General features: G+C 35.6%; 2 protein-coding genes across 3 annotated transcripts in view; one reads left to right on the top strand and one right to left on the bottom strand.

The window, feature by feature from the left end:
* The first annotated feature begins 6,412 nt into the window (after window positions 1-6,412).
* On the top strand, window positions 6,413-8,685 carry LOC127634879 (prolactin-releasing peptide-like). The gene is made up of 3 exons (XM_052114610.1): window positions 6,413-6,477; window positions 7,051-7,237; window positions 8,320-8,685. Exons 2-3 carry the CDS (start codon window positions 7,072-7,074, stop codon window positions 8,505-8,507), a joined length of 354 nt encoding a protein of 117 aa, XP_051970570.1. The 5' UTR covers window positions 6,413-6,477; window positions 7,051-7,071; the 3' UTR covers window positions 8,508-8,685.
* Window positions 8,686-10,141: 1,456 nt separating this feature from the next.
* Window positions 10,142-20,201, bottom strand: part of LOC127634866 (rab effector MyRIP-like) — a 189,195-nt gene continuing 179,135 nt past the window's right edge. For both annotated transcript variants that reach the window (XM_052114590.1, XM_052114591.1), the window contains exons 11-15: window positions 17,513-17,689; window positions 17,225-17,386; window positions 17,002-17,097; window positions 15,187-15,259; window positions 10,142-12,263 (exon numbers count right to left, since the gene is read on the bottom strand). In XM_052114590.1, coding sequence (XP_051970550.1) covers window positions 12,202-12,263; window positions 15,187-15,259; window positions 17,002-17,097; window positions 17,225-17,386; window positions 17,513-17,689 — 570 coding nt within the window. In that variant the 3' untranslated portion in view covers window positions 10,142-12,201. The remainder of the gene's footprint in view (window positions 12,264-15,186; window positions 15,260-17,001; window positions 17,098-17,224; window positions 17,387-17,512; window positions 17,690-20,201) is intronic.

Here is a 20,201-nt window from a genome sequence, read left to right as displayed (position 1 = left end):
CAAAACACTCATTATAAACCCCATGGGAAAACCCTGAGGGAACCCATGTCTAATTATCCTTTAGAAATTATGTCATGGCTTAACAGCTCTATTGGTTTGCATATTTACAATATTTGCAATAACGTGGATGCTTTTCTGCATGGAAGGGGGGATTTGGGACAATCCTACCAAGTTTGTTGTCTCTGGACCTAATAATCTCTGATATCCAGGCACTTTGAGGGTAGAAAATAACAATAAGCCTACTATAGAAGAAGACAATCAGAACAAACACAAAAGCATTGTTTCAGAATGAACAAGTGCTTGAACCTGTTATAACAGATTATTGCAACAACAACAACTGCAACACATCCACCACCAAAGCCTCTAGGTATGTCTCATAATCTTTTCCATCTTGTTGGATTGATGCTCTAGGAGAGAGGATCTATTCTGGTGCATCTAGTTAGATCGGAGACAACTCATATTTGTAATACCATAAATGTTGAATGCGGTAATAAATGACAATGGATTTGGGGTTTATTTGCTGCATAGTTTGTGAAAAGTCGTGCAGTATTGGGGCTACACAGATCTGCACCTGATGCTCACTGCTTGCAGCACAACAGCATAAAATGTCATGTATGCGTATACATCACATCTGAACCATTCAGTTAAACCCTATGACATAAAGATCCTGTGGACTTAAGGGCTGTTCACATCGAACATGTTTTGGGTCAGTACATACAGTTTTCAATCATCTTTTTCTAAGTTGCAATCCAAGCTGTAGATAGACGTAATTGCCCGTTGTGCTGTACTGTTACATGCAAGAGTGCAGCATTGTTTTAAACATACTGTGTCAAGTGAAAAAAACAAAAAACTTTAAAATGCATATCTTGACACCTGCATTCTGTTCTATTCCTTTCACCGCATCTTGATTTTTTATGCTCAGGAACATGTTCTGTCTGAACAGCCCCTTATACACAGTGGTTTCCAACCCTGTTCCTGGAGGCCCCCCAACACTGCATATTTTGTAAATCTCCCTTATCTGACACACCCAGTTCAGGTCTTGGAGTCTCCATTAATGAGCGGATGAGTTGAAATCAGGTGTGTTTGATTAGAGAGATATCCAAAATGTGTAGAGTTGGGGAACCTCCAGGAACAGGGTTGGGAACCACTAACATTTGTAACTATTTTAAGTAATAGTTTACCCACCAAATATAAAAACTATTCCTCCTTAGCAATAGCTCTTAAATCTATAATTGGACATAGCCAAACCTGGCATGTAAAGATGGGTTGCACCAGGTTTGACATTGCCAAATGGCATTGGTGAAGCATTGAGTTTGAATCTGCAGAATTGCAAATGAGATTTGAGGGCAAGATTTTCTGTGAATGATTTAAACTTCAGTCTGTTCCTCACACAAAGCAAGATGGCTTCAGAAGACTTGGAATACACTGCAAAGGTTGTATGGACTACCTTTATTGTAGGCCTACTTGTTTGTCCTTGAGAGCCCCTGGTATGATCAGGGTTGGGAGTGTTACTTTTAAAATGTATTCCACTACAGATTACAGATTACAGTAAAATGTAATTTGTAACATATTCTGTTAGATTACTCAAGGTCAGTAAAGAATTCTAAATACTTTGGATTACTTCTTCAGCACTGGTAGATTGTTTCACTTGTTTTGACTATAAAAACTACAGTAAGACAAAATATACGTGTTAAAAATACATTCCCCGAAAAATCTAAATATCTTATGCAGTGTTGTTTATAAAACAAATTAAATCAAATAGATCTTTTTTTAAGGATTTTTGTATATTTTTACAGGAAAACAATACAAAAATTATTAACAAGACTGCAATTTTTGTCCTAATATCAAACGTCTTACTAGAAAAAAAGAAATATGATCTAACGTGAATTCTCTTGATAAAAACATTTGATCGTGGCTGGTCACATGTGCATGTAAAATGGCTAGAAACAGCCTTAACCGCTGTTTAAATGCACTTTGGATCGAGTCATTTATATTTATAAATGTTTTCCATCTGAAAATATTAAATATTAAATGAAACAAATGACAATAAAGTGCAAAGTGCAAAGTGATCTATTCAGTAATCAAAATACTTTTTGAATGTAACTGTATTGTAATTACCAATTATTAAAATTGTAACTGTAGTGGAATACAGTTACTTATATTTTGTATTTTAAATACGTAAACACGTTACATGTATTGTTACACACAATATCACCTTTTGTGGTCCACCATGTCATAAAAGTTTGGAATGATTCCACAATAATTTACTTATCTGCAAACAATTGCTTTAAATATAATTTAAATAATGATCTGTTGAATATTATATTATGTGATAGGGTTGGTTAATATTAATTAAAGTTATTACAAGCATGACGTAACAATTTAAAAGAATATTCTGGATTCAATACAAATTTCAATACAAATTTCAATTTTTTGTATTATTTATATTTATTACCACAAAATATATATTATAGACAAGATCTCCTTTCTTTAAAAATACAAAAATTAAGGTCACAGTGAGGCACTGACAATGGAAGTGAATGGGACATTTTGTTGGAGAGTTTAAAGACAGATATTTGCAGCTTCAATTGTATAAAACACATCTATTACTGTGTTAAAACATCAGTATTATTTGAGCTGTGAAGTTGTTTAAATTGTTGTTTTTAAAGGAGGGATGAGTCAATATAAATTTTTGTGGAGATCAACACAATGCCACAAATGCTGTAGTTTGAGCTCAACTTGTATTAAACCCTGAATATTCTGATTCTGATATTCCTTAAATTAGGATAAGGCATCAGTTTTAAAGTACAGCCTATATCACAAATTTAGCAGCCTTAATTGTGCATTTTTAGTGAACTGATGCACTGAAAACCCTAATAAGTTCATTGCACTCATTGTAAACTCATTCCCTCAATTCCATTGAGTAAAGGGGTCTCCCAAAACTTAGTTTTCAAGTAGCGTGAACTTATTTAAGTTGAGTTAACTACATGCAAGTAGACTTAACTCTAGATTTTAATTGAAAGATTGTTCAATTTTATATCAAACAACAACACAGCTCATATAAAGATGATAACTGATTCTTGGCCAGTTATTAAATAATTATTTACAGAAATGCATACAAGCACTTCAGCAGCACATGCACAAAGAGAACTAAGATAGTGTGATCAGGGTCCAACTTCACCAAAGAGACACAGATCACCCTAATGGTGACATTACACCAAACAACTATTTGCGACAAAACATAAATAATACAACAAAAGAGCTAAAACATCTATGAATTCTTAATAACAATTATTTAAATTCCCCAATCTGTTCCCTCTGACCAAGGAATAATTCAAGCAGCAAGGGATTGTGGGTATTCCCAATAGCCTCTATTTTGTACTCAGCAGTTTGAGTTAATAACACTTCAAAATTAGTCTATGAATTTTTAAGAAAATTAAGTTAAGTTCACTTAAATATTTGAGCTACACTCAAAAAAATATTTTAGCCTATTTTCAAGATTCATCTAACTGAATTGCCTAATCTTTAACAAAATGAAATGTACAAATCTTACAAAATGCAAGTTTTATTCATTATATTTTCTTCAAGACTATTCAAGTCAAATAGATGGAAATTTGTTATTCAATTGAAATGGATACATCTTAAAAATAGGCTAAAATATGTATGAGTCCAAAACTTGACATTTCAAGTAATAACTAAGACAACTTGATTTTTACAGTAATGACAACTTTAGGGTTTACAGTGTGCGACTAAAGACTTGGGCACACTGCTGTTTCTTAAATAAATTAATGTTTTGTGTGTGTGTGTGTGTGTGTGTGTAATTGGGTGGTTTACGAGGACATTTTTAGGTTACAAACTGGTAATTACAAGGGTATTATGCCATAAATGTGGTTTGAGGACAGTTCTAGTGTTCCCATGAATGAAATGGCTTAAAAAACATATTAGACAATGTTTTATTGAAAATGTAAAAATGCAGAAAGTTTTCTGTGAGGGTTAGTTTTAGGGGTTGTGTTAGGTTTAGGGGATAGAATCTATAGTTTGTACAGTATAAAAATCATTATGTCTATGCTGCCCTACAAAGGCAAAACGCCGTAACATCATGTTTGGTCACAAATGAGTTAATGTCATTTTTGGGGTATTCAAGACCTCCTTTATCATGTGAATAAATATTGTGAGTCAATTTGATTGTTTTAACGAGAAATTAAAGGGCTATGACAACCGTAAAATCCAAAACCATATGAGAAACCACAGCAGAACGCCGTAACAGTTGTTACGGCTCTTAGCCTTTGTTCCGGCACGCTGAATTTGAGTTTAAGGTGTTCTGACTTTGTTTCGCCTGGCATCAAGAGAGATGTTACGGTGCCGCTGTGATGTTACTGTACTCTGGCTTTGTCATACTGTCAAAGATTACCGCTCTTTTATTGTCACCAAACCGCGTAACATACACACGACACATCTTTGAAATAAAGTGTAGACTGCCGACTGTTTGTTTGTATTATTACTCTGTGATAGCGATGTGATAGGGCGATGGTTCAGATCTGTCAATGTCAGTGACAGCCCGGAGCTTGCTAAATTTAATCGGTGTCACGTAAATTAGCGCTAACGTTGACGCTGACACTCGCCTCTCATCAGATGCTGAAAACCAAATATTAAATACAGAGGCATCCTACCTTTCCATGCAATCCGATATAATCCATAGAAGATATAATCCATAGCAATGCACGTCATCTGCTGTATCCACAACAATCCATACGTGTTTGAGCCATATTTCCTTCTTGCAGGTGTTCACGTCAGATTTTACAGCTGGTTATCACTAACGTCCGTACAAAGTAGGCTAACCTAAATAGTAAAAGTAATTCCAACTTTTTTCGGTATACTCTGTCTATATTATCTCAGAATTAAAAAGTAGTAATCCAAGTCAAGTTCGTTGACTGAGCATCTTGAGCAGTTTGGACTTCAAAGTTTAACCCTTTAACTGTCACCCCTCCCCCTTTTTTCGCATAGACATGAAAATCACTATCCAAACTTAAATGGTTGTATTTCAAGAATGCTTTGTCATATATACCTATGGACAAGTTGTGTTCCAAATTTTAGGTTGATATCTCAAAAAATTAGCTTTCAGTAAGATTTTATTTAGGCGCAGTAAAAAACTTGGAATGAGCAGTCTCTAATCTCTAATGTATTGGTCTAATGTTTAATTAATTATTACTCTATATCTTGCATTTAAATACATATACCTTTGTATTCAATTATAATTAAATTATCTTTATTGTGAAAATATGTATTGTATTTATCCATACTGTATATACTGTACTGCAAAGTAACTTATCTGTTATACTGTTTAACTGTGTTAGTGTTGCCGCACTATCCTGATCATTATAGCACTAAATAGGAACAACCAAAGGTCTTCTATATAATTTAAAACAAATACCATGATGACTAGACCTTGGTTAGGTGTTCTTATAATGGATGTAAGTATGGTGAACAGCAAGTAAATATTGATTATATGTCAGTTACGGCCTTTTGCCTTTGCATGACTCCTGATTTTTGGCACATGATACAAAGGCAGAGTACATTAACTGCCAAACAAGGGTCAAAGGTCAATTTTGAGCTCAAGATTTTTTGCATACAAACATTTCTTCTGTATAGCAACTAGTTGTGAAATTTTGGGAGTCCTACCTATAATACTTTTGTCTGGACAAAACAGAAACTTTAAAGTCATTTTTCTCAGTTTCACACTCTAGTGAGTTAAGGTCTTTTGCTTTTGCAGGGCAGTATGGAAAGTCCTCATAATGATAGGTAGACCAACGTGTGTGTGTGTGTGTGTGTGTGTGTGTGTGTGTGTATTTATCACTTTGTGGGGACCAAATGTCCCCATAAGGATAGTAAAACCCGAAATGTTTGACCTTGTGGGGACATTTTGTCGGTCCCCATGAGGAAAACAGCTTATAAATCATACTAAATTATGTTTTTTGAAAATGTAAAAATGCAGAAAGTTTTCTGTGAGGGTTAGGTTTAGGGGTAGGGGTAGGGTTAGGTTTAGGGGATAGAATATAAAGTTTGTACAGTATAAAAACCATTATGTCTATGGAAAGTCCCCATAAAACATGGAAACACAACAAGTGTGTGTGTGTGTGTGTGTGTGTGTGTGTGTGTGTGTGTGTCAGAGACTCGCTGATGAAGTGCGTCAGGGCGTGTCTGTTTCTCTTTCACAGTGATGGGTCCGAGTCAAGGGATCAAAGGAGTACAGAGAGGATGCTGAAGCTGAAGGGGATGATGTGTGCGTGCGTGCGTACTCGTGTGTGTAAGGAGGTATGTCCTGTGAGTTTGACGCGATCTAATCCATTTTGTGACACTTGCGAAAGGGCTATAAAAACGCGACATCTTCACATATCTGAACTACTGAAAGACTGAAGAAGGAACTCTCGCCCCTGAAACACCTAGCCTACTGAAGAGCAAGCGTCCAAAGACACACACGTAAGTCTAAAGCACTTTCATCAGTTTCAACAGCTTTTGGTGATCTGTAAAGATAATTTCTTTACAGAAACTAATTTGAAAATAATATAGCCTATATTTTTTCTCCTTCTTTTTTACTTGAGTCTAGCGCTCGTTTACACAGGATTTTTTGATATTTTATTTTATTTTTTTAAATATTAAACAGGAGAAATTCTCCTGTTTCTGATTCTGTTTTTGAATGCAAGAACGCGTCCTGTGTGAACGCCCGCTAACAAATAGCCTGCTTGTTAATGCCAGTTAATAAGATTACAATGGTTCATTAGTTCATGTTAACAAATTGAACTTTTTTGTAAAGTGTTACCCAATTAAGTAGATGTTGTAGGCCTACATTAAAATAGTTAGAAATGTAATATGTTTAGGCTACATATAATCCTATCCTATTTGAATGCCGATGACTATTCTTATAAGCATTAGTTCAATTTAATGAAAATATTATATTAATACAAGTTTATATGAAAGCATAAAAACTTACATTTATATTTTGAAGTGTTTAAAATTGCGCTTACTTCTCTGCACATACTCTGTCTTCTCCAGTGCCCTGTATCCAGACCCAGCATGCTGCCTGACGCGTTAGCTCAGCCGGTGACAAAGTGCCTGATGCGGTCGCGGTTGGGGATGGTCGCGTTCCTGCTGCTGCTCATTCTGTCCACGACTGCGACATATGCACAGGGAACCACAGTAGAGCACGACCTCCACATCGTCCACAACGTCGATAACAGAAGTGAGTTTAACTTCATTTTAATACACGTTATTCATATACTATTACATTGCCACAAAAGACTGTTGCGCGTGAATGATAAACAGAGCAGTGTGCAATAGCAAGACAGTGGACCATCTCTTAGAGTTTTACGCATGCGCTGAAGTTATTGCTTTATAAAGGTATTCATAATTACTTCTAATAAATAGTGTAATCTGTAGTATAATACATAGTGTAATCCTACTCTTAATAAATATTATACAATATTATACAATCCGTTATAACTTTTCAATAAATGTAATCACAGTTATAAACTCATTCTAATAAGATCTGGATAACACCTTCTTTGAAGCATATAATGCATTGTAAAGGTATTTTAATACATTAATTATGCCTTATAATCAATTGTATTATATCCTAAGTAATTGTAAGTTATAATAAATATATTTTTATACATTTTAAAGAATAATGCATTATAACACATTATATAAGAAATGTGGTATTGATAATTTGTTTTAATGCATTATAAAAAACAAATTATAATGCATTAAATAATATAATGCATTATAACACATTATATAAGAAATGTGGTATTGATAATGTGTTTTAATGCATTATACCCTTTAAAGGCTTATCCGTGAATATGTGAGTATGAATAAACAGTGCTACAATTATTTATGAGAAAATTCACATGATTACAAGGTGTTTTAAAAAGTGAATACATTACAATGCCTTAAAATACTTTTATAATGATATACATACAGTACACAGTTCACATACATAACACTGTACAGTAGATACCTTAAGGAGTTATTTCTACCTGATGTGACCAATTCTTTCCATTACTCCCATTGGTTTAATCTAATGTTATCTGTTTCCTTCAGTATTGAAACCAGTTCATTTGTTACCTTGTAAAGCGCATTTTTAGTTATCCTATAAAACATTTACTACAGTATCAAGAGGTTTCTTAGAAAGTGCTCCAAAGATGTTTCAAGCTTTGCTTACTAAGACGTATTATTCTGAAAAAGACAAAAAACAGTTTGAAATTGTATGTCTCAAATATGCACTTAATAGTAACCATTTTTTTTAAAATCTGTTTTAATCAGGTCCAGAGATTGACCCATTCTGGTATGTAGGGCGCGGTGTGAGGCCCATTGGGCGGTTTGGGAAGAGACAAAGTGGAAGTGGGCTGCAGCCGGTGGTCAAATCTCTGGAGATCCTCTTGAACACTTTCAGGAATAAAGAGAGCTTGCGTAGCGCACTGGCAGAGGACGATTCAGACTGGTTACCGTGACATCCTCATGCTCACAGCTGCCTGCTTCCTGTAATTATTCAAGTGTATTAGTGTGTATAATTACCATTCTCTTATACTCTATCTGGCTATGTGTCCCTCAATATTTATTTCCAATAATCTAAGTGGCAAATGAAAATATCTGTACATATTTTAAATGCAATATATATTAATAAATAAATCAACAAATGTATGTATACTTGACCCCTTTTCCTCTTATTAGCACATTTACATTGATTCATTTGGCACACTATTATATCCAAATTAACTTAGCAAATGAGAAAACAAAAGCAATTTGTTATAAAGGAGCCAACATTTGAAGTAGTAAAACTACATTTCAAGAGTAAATCAAAGCATGCCAATAGTATCCAGCTGCAGACCCGCAGCACCACCAGTTTCAGAACCCCAGCGCCAGAACCTGAAGTGAGGGGCGGAGCTTACGTTCGAAACCGAGTAGCGCCACCTAACATTTTGGAGAGTACTTTGCTTTTATTACAAACGAAACATCATACTTTATACGTATGTTATAATGATTCTTTAAGGTACAGTACAATAAGCACTTTAAAACATTGATCTTGTGTAATATAATTGTATATAGTTATCCGTTTCATTGTATTATGAGAGTTACTTCCTGATCATGATGGTGAAAAAAATGCTTGAAACTTATGGGCATTTTATATAAAATATACTTTATTTCACAAGAACATGTGCAGCATGCATTTTTCTTTATGTAAAATAAAACATGTCAAAAAACTAAAAGAGAGAGAAAATTCAGCATAATTTTAAAAGAAACAATAAAAATATATACAACAAATGACCAATTCACCCCTAGGCCCATTTTATCATGACAATCCTGTATAAATTAAACTTAAAATGTATCAAATGAGGAATTCACTCTCAGGCCCATTTTGTCCTTACATTCTTGCTAAAATAACTCCATGTCATCCCTGAACACAAAATGAAATAGAAAGGGTTCTCTGGAAGCTTCTGACTGTTCCAGGAGATTGTTGCGGGCCTTTTCCTTGTGGTCTTCATTCATTCGAAATGTCTCTACAAGAGATGAAAGCACCACACAATAATCTCAACGTAAAAAAAAAAAACCTAAACTATAAGGTAACATTAACTCAGAAACAATGCATATAACAGAGGAACGTGGAACAAACACTTTAACACCTTCACAAGATGTCTTCAAAACGTCACCGCAAGGCTCATTTACAACACGCAAAAATGTATCGAACCATCCGTAGATTTTTTTTTTTAATACAGTAAAGTATGACAACATATTCAAGCTTCATTAAGATGATAAAGTTATGCACAAATTAAATATTTAGCAGATAAACGCTGAACTTAATATATGCGATAACATGATGTCAAAAACGTTACACAACTCACCATGCTCTCCGCCATGCTTGTCTCATTGTCAATAACTCCGCCCCTCACTTCAGGTTCTGGCGCTGGGGTTCTGAAACTGGTGGTGCTGCGGGTCTGCAGCTGGACGATGGATTATGCATCTACAGCTCCACAATTGAAGTACACAAATTAAGTGTGTTTATTGGGCCTATGTCTTGCAAATAAAGTTTCAGCCGTTTCAAACCATTCCACAACAAGAAACAGGAGCAGTTCTGAGCTTCTTTAGGAATGCAGATTTATTCATGTATAGTTGAACACTGTTTCTGAAAGAACAATTTTGGCACATGAGAATTCAGTGGCTTTTTCTTTTCATATCAGTATAGTTTCTTTTTCATCCAGTTAACACTTTATAGTTAAAATCCACAAGACTCATGTCCTTGCAGTCAATAAACAAACAAACCCAAAACACAATAGAGCCTACGATATTTCATAACCGCCTCTTCTCTTTTTGTATTTTAATTTCATACATTTTAAAATAGAAAAATACATGACACTGTAGGACATATTCAATTTCTTGACTGTGCTTTTCATGGGACTTTTTACATCTATTATAAATGCGATACATGCTATTATACACCAACATTGGCATAGACAACAACAAGGAACAGGATCCGTTTGAGACACAGAGGAAATAACAGCTCCTCTGTGGGGAGTCGAATGGTGAAGGCAAAGTAGGAGGATGGTGCAAATATTATTTTAAATATGATTATTATGGTTATTCTCAATTGCCTCAACAACACAAAACAAACAAGGGGTTTCCAATGGGAAAAAAGTAAATGCTTCTGTGGAAACCTCAATAAGGTAACTCTTGCTCTGTTACGGAACACAATACTTGTATTTAGATTACAATCTGAAGATCAAATAACAACAGAAAATCAACTTTCAATCAATCTTTCTTTTTGTGATTTCCGTTATCTAGAAGGCCTTATAGTCTGCATAATGTGCTTGGATATACAAGTAGCCTAGAGTCATCTTAGTCACTTTGTAAGACAATATGACTTACTTTAGCTTTACAATTTCAGCACACTGAGGTATAATATCAGGTTTATTTTTCCTCAAATGGGAAAAAGTGTAACACATGCTATTTTAGTATTTTGCTAATGGTTATCGTTACTATTCCTATAGATTTGTATCAGTTGCAGAGCAATTAGCACTGCTGAAATATTACTATTTTGGCTTGTCCTAAAATGTATGCATATCTTTGTTTATAGCTGAATTTGAACAGAAATGCAAAACTCTGAGAACACCATGTAACTTCTGGGCATTTCAGATTAAAAAAAGAATATCAGGAGTCGACAAAGTCCACAACGCTTTAGGAGAAATTACAAAAGTGCTTCTTATTGAGTTGGAATTGATTTGATATTCATACTCAAGAGGTCACCGGCTAGCCTGGGTTGATTTGTACACAAATGTGACTACAGAGAGGGTTTATTATTCAGCACACATGTTTACATGTGTGCACACACTTATGTGTGTACACATTATACTCATTATATGGCAAGATGGTCAAGTAGTAATAAATAGTAGTAGACACTTTTTCCTCCAAAAATTATTTTACAATAATTAATTTTCACTGTTGTTTTGAATAGTTTCATCGACAACAGTGCCTTTAAGGAACAAATAAAAAAATTATGATCGGAAAAAAAATTTTTTTTCCTGCCAATTAATCGGAGTTATTTGGAGTTATTTGCACCAGATATGAGACAAAACTGACGAATTTACATCAAACAGGTCCTGCAGGTATTTTGTTTACTTTCACATAGACATTTTAAACATTTACCAAATGTGATCCAGCCGCTTTTGCAGGTCACATAGTCATCCTATATGTTTTTTTTTCCAGTCACATTGCCAACATACAGAATTCAAACATGTACAACACTCAGCAAACAGTTAGAAAAAGATTAAGAGGTGAAGTCCCAGCTTGTTAACATTTACCATTGTCCATCTCTGTTATACATACAGTAATTACATGTGTATAACACTATAATTACAACCCTCTGTGGTGGTTCATGAGGAGTGTGGTCTCCATTAAGGCAGAGAGGGAAGTCCCCCAGTTTCTGGAGCACAGAGGTGTAGAGCTCCTGGTTTTGATAGAGTTCAAAGGGTCAGATATGAGGCCAAACCTACATGGGTTGTGATCAGGCTTGGGGTTGACAAGTAGAGTTAATGCTTATCACATTGGAGGACCAGAAGTTGGATCAAGGCACTAGTGTGGAACAGCCTGATGGTCCTAGCAGTCAAATACTGAAGTGATACGGAGCCATATTTGAGAAACATTGGGGGGGGGTCACATTTCCGGTTGTAATGGCTTCATAGATCTCACCTGTGGCTCGGGTTTGACTTCCTTTTCTGCATGGATGAAATTTCAAATACACTCTTAGAGGACATATGCAAGTCATTTCTGAGTCATAAAATATATCTCATACAAGGGCAAACATTGTAAACAGACAGAGTTGTTGTGGAAATCAATTTTCATTACCTTATTTTGCCATATTGTGCAGATGTGTTTTAAAACTTGGGCCTCTTAGACCAGCACGGAAATTTACAAAATCGAATTACAAGAATCGATTACCTTAAAAAGGCTGTTCTTACAATTGTCATGTGCATTATGGGGAAAACATAAAGGGGAGCGAAAGGTGCTACTCAGAGCCAGGGACAGCTCAAAGTTTGCCAGACTTCCCAAAATATTACTCCATAACTAGTAATTTTTAAGTTCAATTTGACTAGGCTAGTTAAGATTCTGAAAAGCAAATAGGTGTTAATGATGTGTAATATGGACACTTGTGTGTGTAAGGGATTCATCACCCAAAAATTTTAATTCTGTCACCATTTACTCACACTCATGTCATTCCAAACCTGTGACTTTCTTCAGTGGAACACCGAGGAGACTGTTTGAAGAAAGAAGAAGTGTTTCTTTATTCTTTTAGCACTGTGGACTTCTTGAAAGTAGTCTCGACAGAACATTTTACACACTTTCACTATTTTTGTCTACTCTGTCTAACTGTGAATGTTCATGCACCACATATTTACCGTGTCATTTTTGTCACTTTTTTATTTTTTAAGCAATAAAAATTCCCACCACAGTGTAATTTTTACATTTTTTTTTTAGAAAATGGTCAGCTCCTTTATTTTGTCAAGTCTAATTTCATAGCTAACATTTTATGCTTCCTAAATACATACAATTAAATAATATTTTCACACTTTTTGCATAATTTTCCAAAATTAAAGCTTGATTGGCATGATGTCCAATAAAGATATTATGCTCATAAGTGATATTAACACAGTTTTTTTTTCATCAAACATCACTTGTCGCATATTTCATCTCAAGCATGCTCTTTACAGACACTTTTATCGACTAAGTAAAGAAGTACACTAACTTTTATAATAAACTATATTAGGAGAAAAATTGTTTGGTGTGGTGGAAAGCAAACTGAATGGTGTGCGGGACTGGTAATTTTTTGGAAATTGAAAGAAATACAATATAAATATTCAAATGGCTTATGTCACTCTTTGTTTAGATGATCGTAGTTTTAAACATGTAATAATTTGTATTTTATAATGGATTTTCATAGCTTAATATTGAAAGTCTGGGTCTGGGAAAAGCATAAAACTGTCAAATCTATATATAAAAGGCATTTGAAAAGTACCAAAAATAAATGATAAAGGCCTAGTAAAAAGGATGCAATTCAGTTATGACGCTTTCATACAACAAAAAGAAAACATTTGAAAAAATAAACCCCTGGGAAAAGAAAGTGTCCATAGTTATAGAAACACCCATAGATGGTGCCCTTTTTTCCCCAATACAATGAAAGGCTGAGAGTGGCTAACATTCTGCCAAACATCTCCTTTTCTGTTTCATGGAAAAAGTAAATCATATAGGTTTGAAAACAACACACGGGTGAGTAATTAAACTTCTCCTTTATTTAATTTGGGTTTCTGATGTTAGAAATCAGCATTTCAGAAACAGCTGTTTTGGTAGCTTATTTTCAATAATTGGTATTTTTGGACAGGGGAAGCACTTTTGAATTCAGAAAGTTACAGTATACATCCACAATACTCTTATATTTCAAAAGATCAAAGAAAATTAGATTTTTCATGTTATGACCCCTTCGAGATCACACACTGCAAACATAAAGTATGAGCTTTCTGATGTAACCACATGGATTCTGATTCAATGCAAAAGAGTATAAGGAGAAAATGAGCTGTCACACAATGTTACGAGATGCAACATTGACTGAAGAACCACTTTAGAGCACCTACAAGCTGGCCATCACCTTGTTTTGCCATTGGTAGGATGTCTGACTAACAGCTAATCTGGAACAAGTGAGTTTGTCCTTTGAAGCAGCAGCTAATGTGAAATAAAGGAATCAACATGATTCATGTTCATATCAATGGCTTGAGCTAAAGAGAAACCCTTTTAATTAGTGGGAAGATTTAGAAGATAAGAGTGAAAAAGAGATAATACTGCCAGCCAGCTCACTGTGTCTTCCCTAATGGAGCGTCTTCTCTTTCTTCTCCATGTGTTTCTCTACACGTTGCATTTAGTCTAGCACCTTTTCACTGGTTGCCCATTTCACCTTTCTTTTCAAATCAAAATGTGCAATGTCACTTGGTGTGAAACCAGATTTTTTTTCTTTCATTCTTCTCATGCTCAACGTCAAAGGAAGAAAAATGGTGCTCTTTTCTGTGAAGCAGATGGAATTGTTGCTTCTGGGATGTTAGTGGGTTGAAAAGACATGGTCACACATACACTCGACAGCACATGATGAACAAATAAAAGACTTGAGCATTTTTGCATTTCTGAAAATGTGACTGACTTTGTGGCAGAGGATTTGAGAGACTTTTAAAAGATAATCCATAGATAAGATCCTAAACATGAAACAAGACCGGGAATTAAGTAATATTGGATATTTCATATCTTTAACAGGTTAAAGTTGGACCATGGCACGACATGTCTTGACATGCTATATGAAAACTGAATACAAGAGCAAATTATATTTGAGAGTGATGGTGGAGAGGAAGATCCTGTACAGAATTATGATTACAATTTTGGTCTGTTTCTCGCCCAAAGATATCATATGTCTTCAGAAGACTTGGAATATAGTGCAAAAGTCATCTGCACTACTTCTATGGACCTTTCATGGTGCTTATGGACATTGTGTTCCACAGAAGACAGAAAGTCATATGGGTTTGGAATGACATGACATCTTTTTGGGGTGAATTTTTAAAACAGGGTGTGAAATATTAGTGATGTATTTAAGTGTGTTCATACCTGATGATAGACTTCTGAGAGGAGGAGCAGGTAACTTTCTCCTCTGATGGCGTGAAGAGTCCAGCGTCTGGGGCTGACACAGGAAAAATATTATGTCAGGCAAGTGTGAGAAATTAAGTTGGGCTCGAGGCAAAAAGTATTTTTATTTTTGAGTAGGAGGCTAAATATTTAGATTGAGAACTTTTGTTAATGAATTTTATACATTTAATTATTTGAATAAAAGGATTACAAAGTATATTTTTTATGTTTAGAAAAAAATGCCCAAATAAACTTAATAAATCCCTCAGAAAAACAAATCCAGGGGACATTTATTGCCCCTTTATGGAAAACAATCCTTTCTGTCAGTGCATCAGACAACTAATAATAAGTAAACTATATATTAGAGGACGACCAATAGTGGATTTTGTAAATAACGATACCTAAGGTGGTGGAAAATGCAGATAACCGATTAATTGGCAGATTTTATTTAAATGTATTTAATTTTTAAATCAATAAATAGAATGTAAAATAAAAATCAGTCTTTCCATATTATGATGGGTATGGATAGCTATAGAAATACAAAATATATAAAATCCCAGATGCAGTTTATTGATCAACCAAAATCCCAAATAATAACCAGGAAAAAAAAGATTTCATGCATAACATGGGAATATTAACTATAAACAATTACTTATTTTGACACTCTTATTTTGAAATGAAGTATTTACCAAATTACTATTTATTTTCTAGATTAAGGATATGTCTGTCTGTCTACAATTGAACTGTTGTATATAAGCAATATCACACTCTCAATTATGCTATATGGCACTAAATCAGCACTGCTGTGATTACCTGTGGCACTCAGCCTGCGGACAAATCACAGCAGTGCTGATTTAGTGCCATATAGCACTCTTGCTTGTGTGATATTGCTTAAATATATAATATATATATATATATATATATATATATATATATATATACACACGCACGCACACACACAGTATATTAGGGTTGCAACCTTGGTCCTGTAATCAGTGACTGAAATTGATTGCTGGCCATCATACAAGAAATTCAACATTATTTTTGACAGTTTACTTCTTGTTTAATATGGAAATTACTTCATATATAGGATATAATTCAATTAAACAATAACATCAACATTTCTGGGGGGCCTGGGTAGCTCAGCAAGTAAAGACGCTGACTACCACACCTGGAGGCACGAGTTCAAATCCAGGGCATTCTGAGTGACTCCAGTCAGGCTTCCTAAGCAACCAGTTGGCCCGGTTGTTAGGGTGGGTAGAGTCACGTTGGGTTAACCTCCTCGTGGTCCCTATAATGTGGTTCTCGCTCTCGATGGGGTGCGTGGTGAGTTCAAGTTTTAAAAAAATCTAACCGTTTTTCAACTAGTTCTTCCTCAGATGTGCTCATTGTAGCCACCTGGTAATTTCCGAATAACACTTTACTGATAAGCTGATAAAAACTTTGTCTCTAAACAACTCTGTCTCATAAGAGTTGCCTATAGCAGCCAGCCAATCAAAATAAATTTCTGCCAAGTTGGAGACACGATAAAATATATGATCTGCAACGATCAACATTGATTTTTGTAGTAAACGATAGTTCCAAAAAGCTACTATTGGCACCGATTAATTGATCGGTAAAACCCACATATCAGTCTACCTCTACTACATATTAATGTTAACAGGCTTTAAACGTAAGACACCAAACCCTTATCATAAAGAGAATCATGAACCCAACTTATTACTGTTATAATTAGTTTAAATGTATCCAGTGCTCTTGTAGTTGTAAGTCAAACGTCAAAGTTGGGATGAAACTCACCATAGATTTAGACTTGCATTTGGAAAACCGTGTGCATGTAGATACATTCAGACCAGCTGACTTGAGAGCTGATATTCTTGCCTCAATATCTGAGATCTACATGGAAAAGAATAAATATATTCTATATATTTTACAATCGGAAGGCATTATTCCACACACACACACACACACACACACACACACACACACACACACACACACACACACACACACACACACACACCTGGAGCTCAGACTGCTGCACCTGAGCAGCAGCAGTGGCCACCTGGTCTTCCAAGAAGGCCAGTTCAGTTTCTGTGGTGGAGCTGCTGATGCTGCGAGCACATTCTTCTAAGTCACTCAGTGCCCCCTCAAGGCTGTACACAGCACCAGCAGCTAAATACACCTGCAAACAAGGTAGATTTAGGTCAGAAAGCAGATTAGAGGAATACATTTAACAGCAGATCATTGGTACAGAAGAGCAATAAAAGTCAAACAACACCAAAAACAAAAGCAATATCACGGGTCTCACATTTTCCTCCATCTTGGTGAGGTGCTGGTCCAGCTTCCTGTTTTCTGGTCCGGATGACAGTGGCGTGCTAGCTGGAGAAGAGTCATGAACTTCAGCCTCTCCAAGTAATTCCTCAGTGGCATTTAAAACCTTCAGAACCTCTGTGGTAATGCAGCATAAAGATGCAGCGGAGTATTTCTGCTCCAATCGTGAGTGTGCACAAGAAATGGAAAGGAGAGAACCAGTGATAAAATAAATAGATACACAAAAACAAAGTATAATTCCAATAAATGTACTAGTGCTCTCAGAAATAAAAAAACATACTATACAATTGTTTTTTTCTTTTTAAAAAGACAAAGAATATAAAAACATAAATATCCGCTGAAAAATTCCACTGTTAGGCGGATCATGGCTTTTACACTTCCTAAAACCATCGTCCCACAATTAAGCATGGATGGAATTAATCATGCTCAAACTGACAGATCAATGAAGAGTATTAGAGGATTATGGGAGAAGCGAGCGACGTGCACCTACAGTACTCTTACAAATCAAGGGGAAGCATCACTTTCGAGGGTGCCTCAAAGCGACTGAGTAACACACACGCGTCAACATAAATATAGGCTATTTTACCTGTTAAATGAATAGTTCACCCCAAACAATATATCAAAATTCATTATTTAGTCACCCTCACACTGTTCCAAGCTGTTTTTTTGTCAAGTTCCAAAGAAAATTTAAACCATTCTTTATAATGACAAAAAAAATGTATACAAAATAAATCTGGGTTACAGTGAGGCACTTAAAATGGAAGTGAATGGGTGCCAATCTGTAAACGTTAAAATATTCACGGTTTCAAAGTTATAGCCACAAGACATAAACAATACGCATGTTAAAATGATTTCAGTGTGATAAAATCTCTTACTAACCTTTTCTGTGTAAAGTAATAGCCAATCTTACAACTCTGTTGCCATAATGATGCAATGTCAACAAACCAACCCTGAAACTGTAACGAACGATAGTGAGACAAACAAACCCAAGAGCAGAGGAACAGTTCAAAGGACTTATTAACAGTAATAATGAGCTGTCACTGGGATGAGGATTTCGTAGAAAATTCCGGCACCGGCTGCAGCAGCGGGAAGCAATCTCCAATACCGTGCATGTCGTAGTGGTGCAAGGGGCAATCCGTGAAGAGTGTGTTCGTAGGATGAGTGTGTGCGTTGTGGAAGTCAGAAACAGGTTCGTAGAATCCTCCGTTGAAGCTTAGTGAGGTGTAGAACAACGCCCAGCAGAGATGAGCGAACTCCTGATATGCGGGCAGAGACGATATCCTCTGTGGAGGACCAGCTGACATGCAGGAATACTGGAAGGCAAAAACACACCCAACATGCGGGCAACCAACAGATACACGAGACAGAGCCAACTAGGCAGAGAGAGTGAGTTTAGTACTCAACATCAAACAACAATCTAGCAAAGATACTGCGAACACGGCGCGCTTAAGAAGGGAGTGAATTAGAGGAGAACAGGTGTTGCTCGGCACGCTAATCAGTGGCATGATCAGCGCTCCTCAGGGACAATCAGTGTTCCCTAGGAAATGCCGATCATGCATGCCGACCGTGCCTGCGAGACACGAGGGACAGAAAATGTCAAAACATACAAAACAAACCGACAAACTCAACGGAGCCCCTAAAAATTACACTTCAGACAACTTTACAGCTCAAATGGTAAATGAGTTTTAACAGAAGAACTGCTGTAAGTGCTTTTATTAAATTACAAGCTTCACATGTCTACCTTTAAACCCTCCAAATATTGGCCCCCATCATAAACATCTCACTGTAACCTCAATTTTTTGCTTTTTTAAAAGCAAAGGGCAGACAAGTCAAAATTATTTTTTGTCACAAATGCTGTTGATTGAGCTTAACTTGTATTAACCCTGAATATTTCTTTAAGAACTGTAAAAAATGCTCTGATACCAAAAATCTACACCATATGATGTACGAATGTCAGTGCATAAACTTGCACATGGACACACCAGCAGCAATGTCAGCAATGTGGACATTTTTTTATCTGGACATCCATAAAAAAACCATACACCTTTAAGTAGTCCATATGAATATGTGCTATATTCCAAGTCATTCTGAAGCCGTATAATAGCTTTGTGTGAGGAGCAGGGCAAAATTTAAGTACTTATTCACAAAAAATATTCCCCTTCACCAAAGCTTTGAAATCAAATATGCCATATGACATTAAGTTACAAATGTTTCTTGGCATTTAATGATGTCAAACCTGGCATGAGTTCTTAAAAGTGGCATTTGTTTGTGGTCCATATGGAGTTCAAACCCAAGCTTGTGCGGAGGGGAAGATTATCAGAGAATAACGACTTAAATATAATTTGTTTTTCTCAAATAAAGCTATCATATGGCTTCAGAGGACTTATATAGGATCATAAGTCATATGCACTTAATATGTTGTGCTTTTAAAGTGTTTGTCCTTTTTGAAGCTTCACAAATGTGGTCACTTTGAAATAGCATAGTGTGAAAAAGAGCCATTTAAGGATTAAAAAAATAAATACAACATTATCCTGTGTTCTATGTTAAAAAATAAACAGCATATAGGTTTGGAACGACATGAGGGTGAAAAAAGAATGACAGGATTTTACATTCTGGGTGAACTATACCTATAACAGATTACGAACCAGAATGCGACGTGACTTAGT

The sequence above is a fragment of the Xyrauchen texanus genome, chromosome 42, assembly GCF_025860055.1.
Source record: "Xyrauchen texanus isolate HMW12.3.18 chromosome 42, RBS_HiC_50CHRs, whole genome shotgun sequence".
NCBI classification, from domain to species: domain Eukaryota; kingdom Metazoa; phylum Chordata; class Actinopteri; order Cypriniformes; family Catostomidae; genus Xyrauchen; species Xyrauchen texanus.
The sequence above is the reverse complement of the archived record's forward strand: the minus strand, read 5'-3'. Positions and strand labels throughout refer to the sequence as shown.

Coding starts and splice junctions, on each gene's coding strand:
- LOC127634879 (XM_052114610.1), top strand. CDS start 7,072: ATGCTGCCTGACGCGTTAGCTCAGCCGGTGACAAAGTGCCTGATGCGG. Junction 7,238..8,319: donor CCACAACGTCGATAACAGAA/GTGAGTTTAACT, acceptor TGTTTTAATCAG/GTCCAGAGATTGACCCATTC.